The sequence below is a fragment of the Corythoichthys intestinalis genome, chromosome 20, assembly GCF_030265065.1.
Source record: "Corythoichthys intestinalis isolate RoL2023-P3 chromosome 20, ASM3026506v1, whole genome shotgun sequence".
Taxonomy (NCBI): domain Eukaryota; kingdom Metazoa; phylum Chordata; class Actinopteri; order Syngnathiformes; family Syngnathidae; genus Corythoichthys; species Corythoichthys intestinalis.
Window position 1 is genome coordinate 20,893,370 of NC_080414.1, and position 19,636 is coordinate 20,913,005.

Below are 19,636 nucleotides of genomic sequence, written 5' to 3' on the forward strand. Positions count from 1 at the left end.
TGTCTTTTATTTGTTTCCTCTTTTTGGAAATCAAAATATGATCACCCGAGAATGCCGTTGAGCCAGCATTTGTTTTGATGTGCCTGCGGATGCAGGTCAGTTTGCACAGCGCATGTCGGACTGCGAATTAGTGCGCATGCGTGATACTTCAATGGGCTCAATGGACAAAGGCAGTTTGAACGGGCATGCCAAAAAAACAGATATGACAAAAAATCGGAATTGTACATTAAGACCTGCGGTATGAACCTAGCCTATTTCGCATCTGCAACTTGCAGGATGCTGCCACCCGATTTTTAACTAGCACAGGAGGGTGCCGTGTTTTAAGCGCGCACTGGACGCTCAGGGTGATGACGTAGATCATAGGTGTCAAACCAATTCCATAAAGGGCCAAGTGGGTGCTGGATTTTGTTCCAACCGATACCCAGCAATCAGTGTAATCAATGAATTTTCTGTTGAAACAAGCAGCACCTGACAAAGTTTAACTGATTACACATGTAAGAGATCAGATTCGTCAAAAGGTGTTCTCTTCATTGTTTGGAAAGAAAACCTGCACCCACTTGGCCCTTTATGGAATCAGTTTGACACCAGTGACGTAGATTGTCACTCACTCGACTGCAATTCTTTCTACGTGGCGAGACGTCCAACACATGCACTCATCGGTTAAAAGGGGCAAGTACTTACTATTTTTGTTTTTATTGAGTTTTTTATGACCTTTTCATTGCTTCAAAATGCTTTTTGCCTGTGTTTCCCTCTCATACTTTTAAGCATTGTGTTTTCCTGTGGTAGCCTTAAAGAGCATATGACACGAGAAAAAAAGTCTTAAATGGCATTATTATGTGAATTAGAATCATATTTTGAGACGATTCGACTATATACAACAATTTAGCAAAGCACAGATGACGAGAAATTAGTCTTTTAATCTGCCGATTAGCCACGCCTACCATTATAGGGCTTTAGCGTCCCCAACAGATGGATGACGTCAGTGGTAGACTGGGCTCATCGGTTTTACTATTCAACCCAATGAGGGGGAATTATTCAGAATGAGGAAAACGCGACGAAGAGAGCCGCAAAATGTCATTGTTTCAGTCTCTCTACTCCAATATTTTTACAGGATATTCTTTTTATCCAAGTATTTTTCCCCAATAGCTATATAAATGGCTTGAGAAGGACCAGTCAGCCCGTCAAGGGGGAACTATTCACAACGAGGAAAACACGACGAAGACAGCGGCAAAATGTCAGTGTTTCTGTCTCTTTACTTCAATATTTTTACAGGATATTCTTTTTATCCAAGTATTTTCCCCAATTGCTAAATAAATGGCATGGTCATGACAAATAACAGTCTTGTGCTGAATGGAATATGAAATAATAAAAATGCATTTATTCAGGACGACATGGCGAAAATTACTCCATAATGGTCAAAACTGTCGACTTCACCTTTAGTGTTGCACCTCCCGAACGATATTTTATGACACCTAAATCGGGCATATGGCTTCGGAGAATGTAAACAAACCAGAAGGCGTGACAGCTAGCCGACATGCTAACCCGGACCGAGTGATGTTTCAAAGTTTTATAAGCGGAAAATCACACATAACTAGCCTGGATTATTTGACATGACGACCCGGTTGTCAACTGTCTTTGCGGATCGGCAAACCGCCCAGCAGAGAGCAGTTTACAGTTCGTTCCCGGAGGAGGGTGGCTGGAGTTGTTGTGCAGCTAACGTGCTGCTGCTAATGAGCATTAGGAGAGCTTTTTACATGCCTATCAATGATCAAACGTAAGTAGTCCTTCATTTAAAGGAAGTTTGTAGTGTTTACTTTGTAATCGCTGTATTCGTATTTGACATAATACAAAACAAGATGTTTACTCACTTCCTCGTAAGTCCTATGGTCCTACAGTAGTAGGGCTTGGCCAATATCCACGGTGAATGGGAACCTTTTGAAACTCCAAAAAGGCGCATACGCCTCTCCCTCATACAGAATGATTTTTCTGCAGCCGTTTGGCTGGAGTGATGCGAAAAAATAAACGTATTAATCCGCAAAATCAGCTGAATCCTTCGTCCTCATACACAACAGTACACTGTAGCATGAAGATGACGTCTTCTACCGTACACGTCACAGCGCCCTCCTCCTCAATGCAAGACCGAAGACGGAAGTCACTCATTTTCATGGCGCGGGACTCAAAAAACTAAATAAAAATAGCGATCACTTCCACACACATCCAAGCGGTCCATATCATTCAGGGGCATAAAATACCGCGTGTATTATGAAATAAACATGCTTTTTCGTGTCACAGGCACTTTAAAGCAGATTGTTGATCTGATGACCACATTAGTCACGTAGTATATTCAAACTACACTTATTTGATATTATTACGTTAAAGTATTTTCTTAAGGCATCTTTAGTATATTCTGTCTGTATGCATCTAAAAAAACAAGCTGAAAGGCGCACGATAGTACTTCGGGTGTCAAAATTCGTTTCTTGTAGGTGTTTCGCCGGTGTAGCACATTTTGGAAGACTTACTTTTTTTTCTCTCTAGTCTGTCTCGTTTCATCCTGTTCATTTTGCCTTTGCTGCTCGTTTTGTGAAATATCGACAGTGCTGTCTTGCTCATTAAGGTCCCCCTTGGGTTCAAATTGAAAGGGTTGAACAAATTACATGTTTGTCATGTTTGTCATACTCTGGAAGTCCGGCAGCGTAACCATGTGACATCACCGTCCTGCGATGTCAACAACAATGGCGACCTACTAGTTAAAATAATTTTTATAATTGTATAAAAGCAAAAACATCAAGAGGGGTTTAAATATCAAATTATGTTAACTCATAATAACGTTCGTCTTTCTATCCGTGGATCCCTTTAATGTGTTTGAATTTTATCTGTTTTATTTATTGAAATGACTTTTAGCGCGATGCATAATTTTTTTTCCCCTCCTCAATTTTTTGTATAGTACTTGGCTGCCTTATATTTATAATGTATTTTGCTTTGTCGTAAAGCACTTTGAGGACCTCTTAGTTTTTGTGCAGGCCTGTATAAATATATCTGAATTGAATTAAGAGACTTTTTCAAGATAAGTAAAATTTAATACTCATAATTTCTGAGAACCTGTAATTAGTTTTTTAAAAAATAAATAAATTGGGGCAGAGTTGAAATAAAGTAAATATTTCACTTGAATTTCTTAGTTTTGAATGGAAAGATAAAAATGTTAATGGTTAAAAACTCAACACATTGAGGAAATTGGGCTTTAGTGTAAAGGAAATATATAACAATAATGAACTAAGATGTTGATGTGCAGTTATCACGCTTTTTAACTCATTTGCTGCTATTGACGGCGATATACGCCCAATCCATTTTGACTGGGCGTGCTGGTAACTATCATTCCATGAATTAAAGTATTCCTAGTGATGATTTATCACAATCGCAGTATTCCGTTTGTGCTTACACTCTACCACGCAGTTGTCTTAAAGCGCATAGCTTTGCGAGGTGCGTCGGGTACAACTTATCATAACACCTTTCAGCATAATGCAGTGCAGAATCTGAGTACAAGCTCTATGATAAACATGATGTGGAATTATGACCTTTCTGATGGCGTCAATAAAACCTGCCAAATGACATCTTTCATAAAAGTCCGGCTAATGGTGGAGCAAACACACTTCCAAGTTGGGCTTCTGAGGAGTAAGGTCCAAGTTTTAGATTATTCTGTCTAATTATGTTTTATATCTTTCTTAGCCACCTTGAGTGTCATTATCTTGATTTGTTTGGTGAAGGAGCCAGAAGTGATGGGGGGAGGGGGTGGCGGTCTGGCAGGTTGTTTCATGCCTTTTTATGCAACTGTCATCCCTTGCGATCTTACTGCAGAGCAGTGGTGCAGTGCTCTCACACCGGGAATTAGCAGAGGGCATGTGATGTCATTTTTATTGGAGGGAGGGGGGAAGGTTGCCTGTGCGTGTACGCTCGCATATGCGAAGGCCGAGGACGGCGAACCTTCTCAGTACACTTCCTTTCAACTCGTCTTTTCACTGCAGTAGCAGGCAGTAGCAGGAAGGCTGACGACGGGGTGAAGCAGGGGGTCGAGGGGAGGGTGAGTGTTGGGAGGCCGGGGTTAAGGGTGGTCCGTACAGCCTGCAGCACTTCAGTCATCACATTTGTTGCTCGTCACATTAACACCTTGTTGTTTGTGGACAAAGATTACATTTAGGGGGAGATTAATTTGATCTTTTATCTGTTGCTTAATTAGATCACGTAAGAATTCAGACTTCAAGTTCAAACAGATAGGGTGTCACGCAAAAATTCAAGATTTTTACCTCAAACGGGAAAGATATCATTTTGGGCTAGTTAATTACTTGGCAGAATTACATAAATTTTCTACCTCGGGCCAGGAAGTTTTGTTTGTTAATGTTCCTTAGTTAGCCTGTTTACAGTGATATGAAAAAGTATCTGAACCTTTTGGAATTTCTCACATTTCTACATAAAATCACCATCAAATGTGATTTGATCTTTGTCAAAATCACACAGATGAAAAAACAGCGTCTGCTTTAACTAAAACCACCCAAACATTTAGAGGGTTTCATATTTTAATGAGGATAGTATGCAAACAATGAAACAAGGGGGAAAAAATAAGTAAATGAACCCTCTGCCTAAAGAGACCTAAAAAGCAATTGAAACCAATTTTTACCAAACAATTTAAGTCAGGTGTGTGACCAATCACTGATGAGTGATTTAGAGCTGCCCAGCCCAGGTAACAATTGTCTTGATGAGAAGCATTGTCTGATGTGCATAATGGCTCAGTCAAAGGAGCTGTCTGAAGACCTGCGATCAAGGATTGTTGCTTTGTATAAAGCGGGGAAAGGATACAAAACTATCTCTAAAAGTCTGGATGTTCATCAATCGACAGTCAGAGAAGTTGTCTACAAATGGAGAGAGTTTGGCATTGTTACTTTACTCCTAAGGAGTGGCCATCCACCAAAGATGATGCCAAGAATTCAGGGCAGAATACTCAGAGGTCAAAAAGAACCCTAGAGGGTCTGCTAAAGACTTACAGAAATCACTGGCACTGTCCAATATATCTGTGCACACGTCAACTATATGTAAATCTATGGCCAAGAAAGGTGTTCATGGGAGGACTCCACGTAGGACTGACTGCTGCCACTGCTGTCTAAAAAAACATTGTTTCTCGTTTAATGGTGGCAAAAAGCCACTTGGACACTCCACAGAGGTTTTGGCAGAATATTTTGTGGACTGATGAAACCAAAGTTGAATTGTTTGGGAGTAACACACATCATGTGTGGGGGAAAAATGGAACAGCTCACAAACATCAACAGCATGGTGGAGGGAGCATCATGATTTGGGGCTGCTTTGCTTCCTCAGGGCCTGGACAACTTGCAATCATTAATGGAAGAATGAATTCAAAAGTTTATCAGGATGTTTTGCAGGAAAACCTGAGGCCGTCTGTCAGACAGTTGAAGCTAAAAAGAGGATGGATGCTGCAACAAGACAATGATCCAAAACCTAGAAGTAAATCAACTTCAGAATGGTTTCAGAAGAACAAACTACACGTTCTAGAGTGGCCAAGTCAAAGTCCAGACCTGAACCCCATTGAGATGCTGTGGAATGACTTAAGGACAATGATTCATGCCAGACTTCCCAGGAATCTGACTGAACTACAGCATTTTTGTTGAGAAGAATGGCCCAAGATTAGTCCTGATCGATGTGCCAGACTGATCTGCAGCTACAGGAAGCTTCTGGTTGAAGTTGTTGCTGCCAAAGAGGCGGTCACAAAATATTAAATGTGATGGTTCACTTACTTGTTTTTCCCCTTTCTGTCATTGTTTGCATAATATCCTCATTAAAATATGAAAACCTATAAATGTTTGGGTGGTTTTAGTTAAAGCAGACATTTTTTTTCATCTGTGGGATTTTTACAAAGGTGCAGAAATGTGAGAATGTTTTTCATACCACTGTAGCTAAAACTTCCAATTATACTTTGACCGGAAATGTACTTTTCAGCGTTTATTAGTTCGCTACACAACACAAGAAGTTATGTGATGTTAAATTACGCTCATTCCGTGTTTGTTTAGGAGTTAGCTGACCTAAAATTAAAAGTAATGATCGCTTTTAATGCCCATTTTTTGTTCATAATTTATGTTTTTGTCATGTTTGTTAGCTAGCACTTTTGCACACTCCTTTGCTTCAGCCAAGGATGTCTCACATTTTTTTTAGCAGGAGAAAGTTGGGAATTATGTCAGATGTATTAGTCCAGGAAATTACATTTCCATGTGTTTCAAAAGTGAAAAGTTGGTAAATTGAGTGGTTTTCTGCTGCTTTTCTTTGCATTGCTAGTTCATCTGTTCCACCCTATTTCCAGCGATGGATGATATATCTAGCCACTTGCGAAAGGGTGTGTAAATTTTCAAAATGGGAGATATTCTAAAGAGACAGTTTGCTCGCCAGTGTCATTCACAGAAGCAATCAAAGTTGAGATTTGTGTTATCTGTGCCTTAGTCCAGAGAGCTTCCCAAATCATCAATTTCCCATAATTGTCTTTTTAAAAAAATAGCTCAAAACAACATCTACTGTTTTGAGACTTAATCAACAGCGCGTCTGCTGGTTGTGGCAAATTAGTGCACTCCGAACCCTGTAATAAAGGATCATTGTCGCATTGTGAAGCTCGGGATCGCCATGTTTCCTTGATTTCAACGCTACATGACGCACTAATACGTGCGCTTGGAGAGGAGGAGTTGAGCCCGCAGCTAATAGTCCACTTAAGGAAATACAGTGTCAAGTGTTGGACTAGCAGAGTAGTCGGCCTGCAGTAAGAATTTTATTAGCCGCTCTTAGTGCTTGTTCATCAGGCTGTAAAACAAGGTGTCCTTTGACAGACTACCCCCCGGTCCTTCTTTTTCTCCCTCAAATTTGCTTCTTTCCTCATCGCCATCCACCTGCTTGCGGTCCTCCTCATAATCTTCATCATCCTGTTTCTTCACCATGCTGTGCCGCCTGCTAAGCGTGCTTAGTCGGAAAGAGGAAGGCAAACATTGACAGGGCAATTCCATTGTCTCCTATTCCCCACACTCAACAATCAGCCTCATTTGACTTTCCCACAGTCTGGATCTCTTTGACAACACATTCAACTTCTTTGCATCATTTAGAGCCGAAGATAATGCGGGCTAAAGTTTTTGGACACGTCTCTTTATGACTAGCTTGTAACAATTAACACAAATGTTATTCAAAAGTCTTGAATTGACCTTACCGTTGGTACCTGACCAACAACTACGACAGGTCTTATTGAATATTAGGTTAAGACTCTTTTTAATTGTCACTTTTACATGTATTGTAGCATGACCAACTGTGTTAAAGTACAATGTTTGAAGTTGAGATAATAATTTAGGTAACGGTTTACAATTTTCAAATTGTAAAACCAAAATATATTACTATCAAGTCATAGTGACCTGAAATATCCCAAAAGTCAAAAGGGTTTAATCCATTTTAAAGGGATCCACAGATAGAAAAACTTGTAGTTCTTAAAAGATAAAGATTATGATGAGTTAAAATAATTTGATATCAAAACTCCTCTTGATGTTTTCGTTTTTATACAATTTGTAAAATTAGTTTTCCTAGTAGGTCGCCATTGCTGTTGACGTCTGAGGGCGGTGACGTCATTTGGTCACGCTGCCGGGTTTCCAGAGAATAACTCTTAGGGGTGTGACAAAATATTGAAAGGGTGATATATCGTGACACTTTGTATCCCAAAAGGTTATCGATATGCTCCTGCCAAGAATCGAGATATCGTTTTGAAAAGGTGTCAATGTTTAAAAAATAAAATTGAACAAGTTGCTACCAAAATTTCCCACCATAATAGTGTCTCATTAACTCTAAGGCTGCATTGACGGTGCTCGACGCCCAATCCATTTAGACTGGGAACGTTTGTTCATTCGAAACCAGGGCATTTACAGGTCACTTGCTGTTCATTTTAGGGCATTTACTGGTCATTTTCTGTAGAGTTTGAGTCACTGCATATTCATTTGGGTGATTCCCAGGTCATTTCCTGTTCTGTAACTCAAAATAAACAGGAAGAGACCCATAAAACACCCCAAAATCAACAGGTAACTGTAACTGAAAATGAACAGGTAAATGACCTTAAAAGGCCCAAAATTACCTCATTGCCTGGCATTGGCAGCCACTACCGGCCGTAGACGTTCAATCTGTTTGAAGTGGGAGGGATGGCGGTGAATGAACTGCCACCCTCCCAGTTCAAATGGATTGGACGTCTACTAGTGATAAACTCATTCCAATTCACTGCAGAATCTTGTTTTTCTCTTTATATGTTGTTTGTAGAATATCTTAGAATGATTTCCTGACCAATGTATCGATAATCGTTGTATCGTCAGATCGTTAACGTGAGCTTTGTATCGCAAATCGTATCGTGAGGTACCAAGAGGTTCCCACTCTCTAGTGACATAAACATGTCATCTGTTTAACCCTTTCAGTTTGAACCCGAAAGGAACATTAATGAGCATAACAGCAATGTCGATATAAGATTGAGCAGCAAAAGCAAAATGAACAGGAAAGACGGGATGAGACGAGATGAGAGTGTGCCAAAATGTGCTACACCGGCGAAACGTCTACAAGACTCGAATTTGACGCCCAAAGTAGTACCATGTGTTTTCAGCTTGTTTTGTTTTGATGCATACAGATAGAACATACTAAAGATGCCTTAAGAAAATTTTTAAACATAGTAATATCAAATAAGGGAGGTTGAAATACGCTACGTGACTAATGTGGTCAACAGATCAACAATCTGCTTTAAAGCTACCACAAGAAAACACAATGCTTAAAAGTATGAGAGGGAAACACATGCAAAATGTATTTGCAGGCAATGAAAAGGTAATAAAAGACTCAATAAAACCACAAACATCAAGTACTCGCCACTTTTAACCGACGTGCTCATGTGTTGGACATCTCGCCGCGTGGAATGAATTGCAGAAGACCGGTTGTGTTCGTCTAGTGAGTGACAAACCACATCATCACCCCGAGCGTCCATTGCACGTATAAAACATGGCGTCCTCCGTAGGTCAAAACATGTACTAAATATTATAGATTTTTAAATCAATCAACCTTCCGGTTACTAAATTTGATGATTAGGGGTAGATGGGGTCACCCTAACCTTGTTCATCACATGTTGCTTCCTGTCAGTTTTGGGAAGGCATGTGCCAGTTACCGGTTACAAGGTATACCATGTTATGAAGACGTCAAGGTTTCAAAACGGCAAAAATTTTCCATCATACCGTCCCTACGGTATTAGCTATTTTATACATCCCAAAAATGCAGGGCTCACCCCTCCCCCTCTTGTTGTTGCTGAGTGTCAGTGAGTGAGCTGTGCTCCCCGTTGGCTGTAGAACATGGAACACCTGAACTTTTTTCCTCATCGAAGAAACAAAGTCGCTGGCATGGGAACACTTAGGGTACAGGAAAGTTACAGACTTAGGCTTAGGTAGGCCAACCGACATGTAAAACATGTTTGTGGGGGGTGGCTTGTCATTTATACAAAATTAAAGGTTCCTCAATGCTGTCATGAACGTTTCCCACTAGCTACAAGAGTTTACTCCAGTGTGTGTAGTGTGTCTAGCAGTGGTAAAGCATACAGTACTGTTACGTAAGCTTGATAATGAGGCAGATAATGTGGCTAATTAGCATGCCAATTTATTTTAATTTAGAATATTTCATTATTTTTTTTGTGATTTTATTTATTTAACTTAACATAATACTCCCTAACCCATGTTGTTTTGAAAAATAAAAATCCTGTTCAATGGATTTTTTGGGGGGATTTTTTATGTCACACATAAATCTCAAAATAAAACATTTTAGAACTGTAATTGCAATACTGTGAAATTGGGATATTTTTGCTTAGGGTTATCAAAAGTACGGTCAGAATCTCATACCGGCACATGCCTAGTTTAAGGTGACATCCTGTTGATTTTGGGGCATTTGCGGTTCACTTTCTGTGCATTTCGGGTAACTTCTTGTTGAGATTGTGTCACGTCCTGTTGATTTTAAGGCAGCCCTTTGTTACTTTCTTTGGTTTTGCTTCACTTCCTGTTGACTTCCAGTCACATGCTGTTGATTATTGGGCATTTCCAGGTCATTTTGTGTTGATTTGGAAGCATTTAAATCCTGCCGCAGTTTAAAAATCCTCATCCTGCAAGATTTTTTTGTCTAGATGATTGTACTGGTTCCATTTTGGAACAGTTTAGGGATGTTCCCTGATTTCGTAGAAATAGTAAGAAACCTAGCCCTCTATTGTATATTATTTCTTTTGCCTTTTACATGGCATTTTGCCCATATAACATTTGATCATAATGACAAAAGTCAGTGTCTCAATTTACAACAAGCTGAGAGACCTGGCATATATCCAGCAATAAAGCATTTAGTGGGCTCGACATAGGTAATTGCAGTATTTTGTCCTGTCAGTTGTCCGCGAGACAGCGTAAAATGAATTGATGGAGAAATACGATACATGATGTTGCCCTCGTCGAGACATGAATGCAACCACTCTCACACACTCACAAACGCCTCTGTCAGTGTAGATGAGACCAGATAAGATGAGTTTAACACACATTGCATGTTAGGCGGAGATGAAAATCACCCGAGCGAGGAAAAGCGGCTCTTTCAGCCGTCGTGGACTTGAGACGTGCCGCCTTGTGCGTTGATTTTTTCTTTGCAAGTGCTGCAATGTGACTTTCAATGAACTTCCAAAACAAAAAGGTTGAGGCCCTGATTAACATCTGCCCGGGCCTTTTCTTCCAACCGTGCACCTGAGCATATCCGGAATTTTGATTTATGTCTCAAAACCTGGCACGTCAGATAGGACTATCCATTTTAGGTATGAGGGGCAAAAACATGTCATTTTGAACAGGTGTCCCCAATCACAAAGTTGCTGACCGTTCTGCTTTGTGTCATGAAAAAGTAAGCCCACAAGAAATTATTTCATTAGTTTTAAACGTGAAGGATTACCGTGGAACCCTTGGGCATGGCAGTCTCATCCACAAGAAGGTATAGGATGTTCAACGCCACCAGAAGAACCGAGATTGCCTGTGGAGCGAGAGAAAGAGTCAATAGCTAGCTAGCACACAATGCAAAACGCTATTGAGTAACGATACTTGGAACAGTGTTATGGATAGGGATGTCCCGATCGCATATCTTTGCACCCGAGTCACCTGATTTTGAGAATCTGCTGATACCGAAACCCGATACCGAAAAAAACCTGTGTTTTTGGGGTGGTTTTATTTGAACAAAAAAGCCAAACATGCAATGTGTTGTTTACAGGACTTCTTCTTGTGCTTTTTCCAGGAGTGTTGCAGAGTATAAAATGTATATATTTTAGGGCAGTCAAAATTATCGCCTTAACGCGCGGTAATTAATTTTTTAAATTAATCACGTTAAAATATTTGACGCAATTAACGCACATGTCCCGCTCAGACAGTATTCTGCCTTTTGGTAAGTTTTACAGCAAGGCTTTTTGTGCTGTCTAACAGCGAACTCTTGTGGTCGCTTTGCCACATGGTTTATTGTCTTCTTGCCAGTTCAATATGGCTGCACGACGTCTCGTGCTGATGCCTACGTTGTAATGTTGTGCTTATATGATCCTTGGACAAGATTTGTCTGTAAGTATGGTTGTTGTAAAGAATGTACATATTATGTTAGTAAGCGAAATGTTATATTTTTTGTATGAGACGCTTTTTGTTTATGTTTAGTAAACCTGTATAGCGTGCTAAGCTAACGTTGTTGCTAATGCAATGCTTGTGTACTTTTTTTTGTAGTTTTATGACGGTCTAAAGAGGACAATGGTTTGAGGCCATTTTATTAATAAATCAGATGAAAAAGGAAGAAGTCTGATTATTAAGGCGTCGTTCACTAGCTGTCTAGCTTTGGAAAAAGTAGACGCTTCGGAGTGAGGACAGCTTAAATGACAGTAGAGTGAAATGCCCACTACAGTCCTTATGTACCGTATGTTGAATGTATATATCCATCTTGTGTCTTATCTTTCCATTCCAACAATTTATTTTACAGAATATATATATAATTTAAAAAAAATATGGCATAATTTATAGATGGTTTGAATTGCGATTAATTGCGATTAATTACGATTAATTAATTTTTAAGCTGTAATTAACTCGATTAAAAATTTTAATCGTTTGACAGCCCTAATATATTTATGTATCTTTTGGCAATGTCATTGTATTTCTGGATTATTTTTTTACTTTTAGCCCTTAAAAAGTAAAAAAAAACAACAACAACAACAAAAAAAACAACATAAAATAGGCTTGAATGATATGGGAAAAAATTAACATTGCGATATACTGTATATTGCCAAGGCTCCACACTTACTTTTTACATTGGTTGCACTGGTGTGCCTTTTTTTCCTATGATTTACCAGCACAAACTGTAAGCGCACCCACATTTTTCATTGCATCACCTTTAACCCCATACTTTAAATCCATAACATAACATAACTCTCTCCATAACATTCACATAATTTATATAAGTAAGTCCACTCGAATTCACTAACGCTTTGACGGTCACACTTCCGAGAACAGCCTCCAGACAATGAAGATTGACTAAACAATGATTGACATCGACATCCGACGTAAAATTTGACTCGCCATTTGTTTCTACTTCCGGCAACATGCTCGAAATACGACGATTTATGACAGCGCCGCAGTTTGTTTTCCCGCAAGATGGACGCACGGCGGATTTTCTTGTGAGAGAAATCAACGTGGGTCCCCAGAATGTTAGTGTGGATAGTGAAAACAGGAAAAAAAAGGTGACGCTTACCATAGAAAGATGGAAATGGAAGAAAAATGTGAGAGTGGTGTGCGTGTCCGTGAACTGACTTGACAATACGGCCGTAGAATGTCTACAATCTCGACGGTCCTCCTCCGACCTCCGTTCGCCAGACTTTATAAGTTAAGGTGACAATTATTATGATTGTAACATCGCCAAAAATCTCCAGCTTTGTCAGGTTTTTAATCATTCATTTCAGAACTTGTGCCACACAACATGCGTACTGTCCGCCGCAGCTGAACAAGTCCTCTCTCACGCAAAGCACATTCGCCACATAAGAACACGATTCCTTACATTATTACAGCTATTATTACTATTATTATATTGTTATTCCTATTTTTATTCATACTTTATTTGTTTTGCTCTGTCTAAATTGCTTTTTGCAAAAGTACCAGCAATATTTAGTCAGGATTTAGTGTAGGTTTTCGGGCTGTGGAACGAATTAATGGAATTATAATGTATTCTTATGGGAAAATCCTGCTCGACATACGACATTTCCACTTAAAACAAGGTCCTGGAACGAATTAACTTTGTATGTAGACGTACCACTGTAAATATATATTAGAGCTGTCCCAACTAGTCGACGTTGTCGACGTCATCGATGACGTAAATGCGTTGACGGGCAAAACATACCGTCGACCGGTAATGACGGGTTAAAAAAAAAAATTACATGCGGATAAAGTTTAGAATGGCAGGCGCTCGCGATGCAAGCGGTTGTTACTGGCACCCTCAAAGGGGCCGCTGTTATTCTCAATTTGACCGGAATTGTCAGATTGAGCAGAGAGGAAGAAAGTGGGCGAGCGAAAGAGAGGGAGCTAGATAGGCGAGTTGGAAAGTGCGCGGGTCGCGCGGAGTTCAGTGGCTGCATCCCCAACGTTTTTGTTTCGGTCAATAAAAGTATCCATCAAAAGCCATCCGACGCCTCTCGGTGTTTTTATGCACGCCGCCGCCTTCCTGAGGAGGAAATCGGACCAACCGACGACAACGAGCCAAGTGAATCGCCGGTTCACTCCTCACTACGGCGAGGAGTCAATTACCGCCGATTACCAAAAAGGGCAGAATTGGTAACACGGTGAAAGCGGCATAAAGCCAAAAAAGCGGACCAGAACAGCCACAGCCTTGAATTATTTCAAGGAAAATAGGGACGGTGCCACTGTGTGTACTCTTTGCTAAACTGAGCTCGCATACCACGGTAGCACGTCGGCTATGAACGAACACTTGAAGCGCCGTCATCCAAGTTTAATTTTCGAAGACAACAAGAAACAACAAGCTAGCGGATTGTAAATCCATACAACTTTTTAACAATTTTTTTAATGGAAGTTGCCTTTATGTGTGTCTTATCAACGTGCATTTTTATTTAATAAAATAATTAATATAATCTATAATATATATATAATTATTTAATTATTATTAAATTTATTAGGATCATGGATGCTCCCACTAGGGTAAAATATATACATATATCCTGTATATACATAATGTAATAAAAATATATATGGAAACACAGCACTGGCCCGCTTACTGTAATCCATGACTGCACTAATGTTAGTTGCTTTATATTATAAAGTATTATTGTGTATATAGTAGGGCTGTCAAAATTATCGCGTTAACGGGCGTTATTTTTTAAAATTAATCATGTTAAAATATTTGGCGCAATTAAAGCATGCACTGAATGAGCCGCTCTCGCATTGCCTTAAACAGATTTCAATGAGGCTGTTAATGGACATTAAGAGTGAAGAGAATGCCACCACCCGCTTGGGGGCAGCGTAGCGCCGTTCCATACTAATGTTATTCCTTCTAATAGTGGGAGAATTAGTAGTTGTGAGACGTTTATGCTGTTGCTTTGTGCTCCACACATATTTCGGTAAGTTTGCTTTCTTTTAGTGGCAATTATGTGTCTCTTGTTGTATTTTGGGTAAGATATGCTCAGAGAGATATCTGTTATAAAGGCGAGTGGACACAGGCGTTCTTTGGGCTGCGCCGTTTATTTCCATACGCTTCTGCAACTCCTTCACAACAAACAGAAGTATCATTTAGTGAAAGCACAACAAAAATAATATTGCTATCTCTCAAAAAAAATGTTCACAAAAAGAAAAGCACTTTAGTCTGTAGTAATGAGGCCCTATTCTCACACAGCTAAACAACAATGCAAAGTGAACTGGCATTACTCAAGAGTTTGGTCACTCAATTCTTATTATTGTTATTTTTATTCTTCTTCTTATTATATTAACTCTACTTTTGATTGAAAATTGTACAGATTTTATTAAAACGAAAATATGAAGAGGGGTTTTAATATAAAATTACTATAACTTGTAACCATAACATTTATCTTTTATGAACTACAAGTCTTACTATCCATGGATCACTTAAACAGAAAGAATGTTAATAATGCCATTTGTGGATTTATTGTTATAATAAACAAATACAGCACTTATGTACAGTATGTTGTATGTATATATCCGTCTTGTGTCTTATCTTTCCATTCCAACAATAATTTACGGAAAAATATGGCATACTTTAGAGATGGTTTGAATGCGATTAATTACGATTAATTAATTTTTTAGCTGTAATTAACTCGATTAAAAATTTTAATCGTTTGACACCCGTAGTATAAACACATAGTAGTATACTATAAAATTAATACTATATATTTAATTTTTGTTAGTGTGACTATGTGTGCCTTTCATTCAAAATAATTGTGGTAATATTTCAGTGTGCCCTCTGCTTTATCTATTATCAGGTTAAAACAAACAAAAGTTGAACAGTTTTTCTCTTCCCCAAAAAATGCGGCATGCACACCAGAAAAAGTATATGAACTCACACAAAGTATTCTGAAAATTATTGTCTGGGACATTGCAATTAATTTTAACATTTAGAACAATATAGACAATGACATACCACAAAAAGAGTAAGAATTGTTTTGACTCCTGTGAAAAAGGTGAAGTCACAGTGTTTACATTTACATTTTTTTGTACTAGTTAATGCCAGCAGCATTTGACCTCATTGTTTGTGATTTATTATTGATATTTATGTTATTTATTTATACGTTAATAAATAATTTAGGTGTTCCAAAATGTTTTTTGTGATTTAATAAGCTTCAACAAAAATTTCATTAATAAAGTAGTTAAAAAATATATATATATTAGATTACTCGACTAATCGTAAAAATAGTCGGCTGACTAATCGGGAGGAAATTAGTCGTTTGGGACAGCCCTAATATATATACTATTTTAATATTAAAAACGCGATCATTTTCACCCGATTCTGATCTCATGAAAAATGGCACGATTGGCCCAATTTTCGGCTCGGGACATCCCTAGTTGCAGATATCCAGCTGTTGGACGTGGTTATTGGGAATTAGCTTAAATAGCTATGACACAGTAAGAATCAGGCTTCGGACATTAAGTGAAAGCATGGCCAGCAGCCAAGCTACAGTATGTAGTCGACACGGGTAAACACCTCTACGGCTTAATCATAGGTCACCCACCGTTCCTGCGAGCAGGATCAGCATCACTATGGGATACAGCAAGTTCTTCTCCCAACCAGACGCTTGCTTTCTTCTCTCTTGAGAAAGGAAAAAGAGCCACGTTAAGCAAAATCATCTCCCTCATACAAATTATTATGGCAATAGAACAGTTTCTACTATTTTGACTAGAGTAGAAAAATATGGCCAACAGAATACGGGAAATAATAGAAAACAACAGTATGAAGCAAAACATGAACTTCAATTTTATGTGTGCAGGTAGAACAGGTACAACTACTGTGAAAAACGGTAATTACCGGGTTATTCCCAACCCATTTTCTCACGTGGATAATTAATTAATCGTCAAAAACTTGAGCTTCACCCACACAAACACACATCAGAGGTATGTGTACCAAACACGCGGTCCTCTCTCATCACAGTCACCCCCTTTGGCTATTTTCAAAAAAAGAAAAAAACAGTTTTCCTCTTTAATTAGCTCATCATCACTTAATTGTGGATCATAAATCTCTCAAAGACAGGACATGATGTATATTTTGAGTCTTCGCGGGCAGATTGACATCGTTCTGCAGCTTACTGTCATCAGTCACGTGATGCGTCGCCGACGACTTCGGCCATATTGACTGGTCGCGCTCAGTTTCCAACCTTGGCAGTACTTATTCTCAAAGTGCAGTCGCTCCTGCGCCCCGCTGACAAGTTTGCCAGCTGCACTTTATAAGCACCATCCTTCTAAATTAATGACGTTACTAAAAGGCTCGCTACGATATAAAGTTTGCTTCTTGTCCAATATCGCTAAGTGCCTGTAGGCTCGCTCACGCCGCCCGCCAACCTGCTCCCCAAAAGCCTCATTTATAATATCCTAAAATGGATGGAAAATGATCAGGCAGGTCTGGTCAGCATCCAAATGAAGAAATAAAAGCAGACAGGGAGAAATGGACCGTCTGTCCGCAATATGGAGAAAAAAAAAAGGGGGGGGCCTTCATGGTGTATACAGTAAACCTCCATCTAATGTGGGGCATATGTTCCAGACCCACCTGCTATGGGTAAAAAAAAAAATGCAATAGAGAGAAACCATACAAACATATATTTTTAATAGTTTCACCTCTCCCACATGCTTTAAAAACACATTGTAAATTTTCCACGACAAACATATGGATACGTTACACAAAAAAGTGCTGGAGTGGTAAATACATACCCAGTTTATTCCTCAAGTTTCTGATGCTGTCCAGTTCTTTGGTGAGCTGATGAGTGACGCCTCCTCTGGTATAAGCACATGTGGATGATCCTGGCCAAGACAAAAAAAAAAAGACGTTTTAACATAATATGTCCTGTGTTACCGTCAGTTTGCACAGGTGATACCATAGTTTCTGCCAGTGTTTGTGTAATGCTCCAAAATGCCACAAGATGGCACCTAACTTGTGGCTTATAGAAAAGTAGTAATTGGCAACCAAGAAGTATGTTGAAATAAGGTTGGGCAACCTAGCCAAGAAAGAAAAAAATCACAATTTAATTTTTCACTTTGTCCGATCTTAATTGTTTTCACAATTATTTGAGTATTTTTTACTAAAAGTAGTAGTCTTAAATAACCAGCAATGAAAACGTAAGAAACGAGAGAGTAATTGAACATTTTATTTATATACAAAGTAATTGTTTTGACAGTTAAATAAGACAAATAGAAACAGGAAGTCCCCGGGTTACAAACGAGTTCCGTTCCTACGCTTGCGACGTAACCCGAATTTCTGTGTAAATTGGAATTAACCCTTTAAGTACCCCTAATACCCCCCAAATCTCAAAATAACTATCCAAAAACATTTACTATGCGTCACTGTACCGTCCTCGCCAAGACGTTGGAGCTACAGTGCTGGCCAAAAGTATTGGCACCCCTGCAATTCTGTCAGATAATGCTCAATTTCTCCCAGAAAAAATTGCAATTACAAAGTAAAATCTTCATTTATTTTGCTTGCAATTAAAAAACACAAAACAGAATGGAAAAAAAAACCTAAATCATTCTGATTTTACACAAAACTCCAATAATGGGCCGGATAAAAGTATTGGCACCCTTTGAAAAATAATGAGATGCTTCTCTAATTTGTGTAATTAACAGCATGCTACTTACATGTGGCACATAACAGGTGGTGGCATTGGCAATAACTAAATCACACTTCCAGCCAGTTAAAATGGATTAAAGTTGACTCAGCCTCTGTCCTGTGTCCTTGTGTATACAACATTGAGCATGGAGAAAAGAAAGAAGACCAAAGAACTGTCTGAAGACTTGAGAAGCAAAATTGTGAGCATGGGCAATCTCAAGGCTACAAGTCCATCTCCAAAGACCTGAACGTTCCTGTGTCTACCGTGCGCAGTGTCATCAATAAGTGTAAAGCCCATGGCACTGTGGCTAACCTCCCTAAATGTGGACAGAAAAGAAAAATGGATGCAAGATTTCAACGAAAGATTGTGCGGATGGTGGATAAAGAACAAGTTTAGGCTTTCCTGCAGTCTGAGGGTACAACAGTGTCAACCCGTACTATTAGTCGGTGTCTGAAAGAAAAGGGACTCTATGTTAGGATACCCAGGAAGACCCCACTTCTGACCCAGAAACATAGACAAAGCCAGGCTGGAGTTTGCCAAAACTTACCTAAGAAAGCCAAAAACGTTTTGGAAAAATGTTCTCTGGTCAGATGAGACAAATGTACAGCTTTTTGGGAAAAGGCATCAACATAGAGTTTAAAGGAAAATAACAAGGCCTTCAAAGAAAAGAGCATTGTCCCCACAGTCAAACATGACAGAGGTTCCCTGATGTTTTGGGGTTGCTTTGCTGCCTCTAGCACTGGACTGCTTGACCGTGTGCATTGCGTTATGAAGTCTGAAGACTACCAACAAATTTTGCAACATAATGTAGGGCCCAGTGTGAGAAAGCTGGGTCTCCCTCAGAGGTCATGGGTCTTCCAGCAGGACAATGACCCAAAACACACTTCAAAAAGCACTAGATAATGGATTGAGAGACAGCACTGGAGACTTCTAAAGTGGCCAGCAATGAGTCCAGACCTGAATCCCATAGAACACCTGTGGAGAGATGTGAGTTTGGAGAAGGCACCCTTCAAATCTCAGAGACGTGGAGCAGTTGGCCACAGAAGAATGGTGTAAAATTCTAGCAGAGCATTGTAAGAAACTCATCGATGGATACCAGAAGCAGTTGTTCGCAGTTATTTTGTCTAAAGGTTGTGCTACCCATTATTAGGCTGAGGGTGCCAATACTTTTGTCCGGCCCATTTTTGGAGTTTTGTGTAAAATGATAATAATATTTTTTTTTTTTTTTCATTC

The 19,636-nt window shown here is 39.3% G+C and overlaps 2 protein-coding genes across 4 annotated transcripts in view; one reads left to right on the forward strand and one right to left on the reverse strand.

Moving 5' to 3' along the window:
* The window catches only part of rnf32 (ring finger protein 32), a 205,952-nt gene that overhangs the window by 158,671 nt on the left and 27,645 nt on the right, over window positions 1-19,636 (forward strand). The gene's annotated exons all lie outside the window — the stretch shown is intronic.
* The window catches only part of lmbr1 (limb development membrane protein 1), a 70,396-nt gene that overhangs the window by 16,106 nt on the left and 34,654 nt on the right, over window positions 1-19,636 (reverse strand). The window contains exons 10-12 of the mRNA XM_057824154.1: window positions 17,511-17,600; window positions 16,322-16,398; window positions 11,005-11,082 (exon numbers count right to left, since the gene is read on the reverse strand). Of these exons, the coding sequence (XP_057680137.1) occupies window positions 11,005-11,082; window positions 16,322-16,398; window positions 17,511-17,600 (245 nt within the window). The remainder of the gene's footprint in view (window positions 1-11,004; window positions 11,083-16,321; window positions 16,399-17,510; window positions 17,601-19,636) is intronic.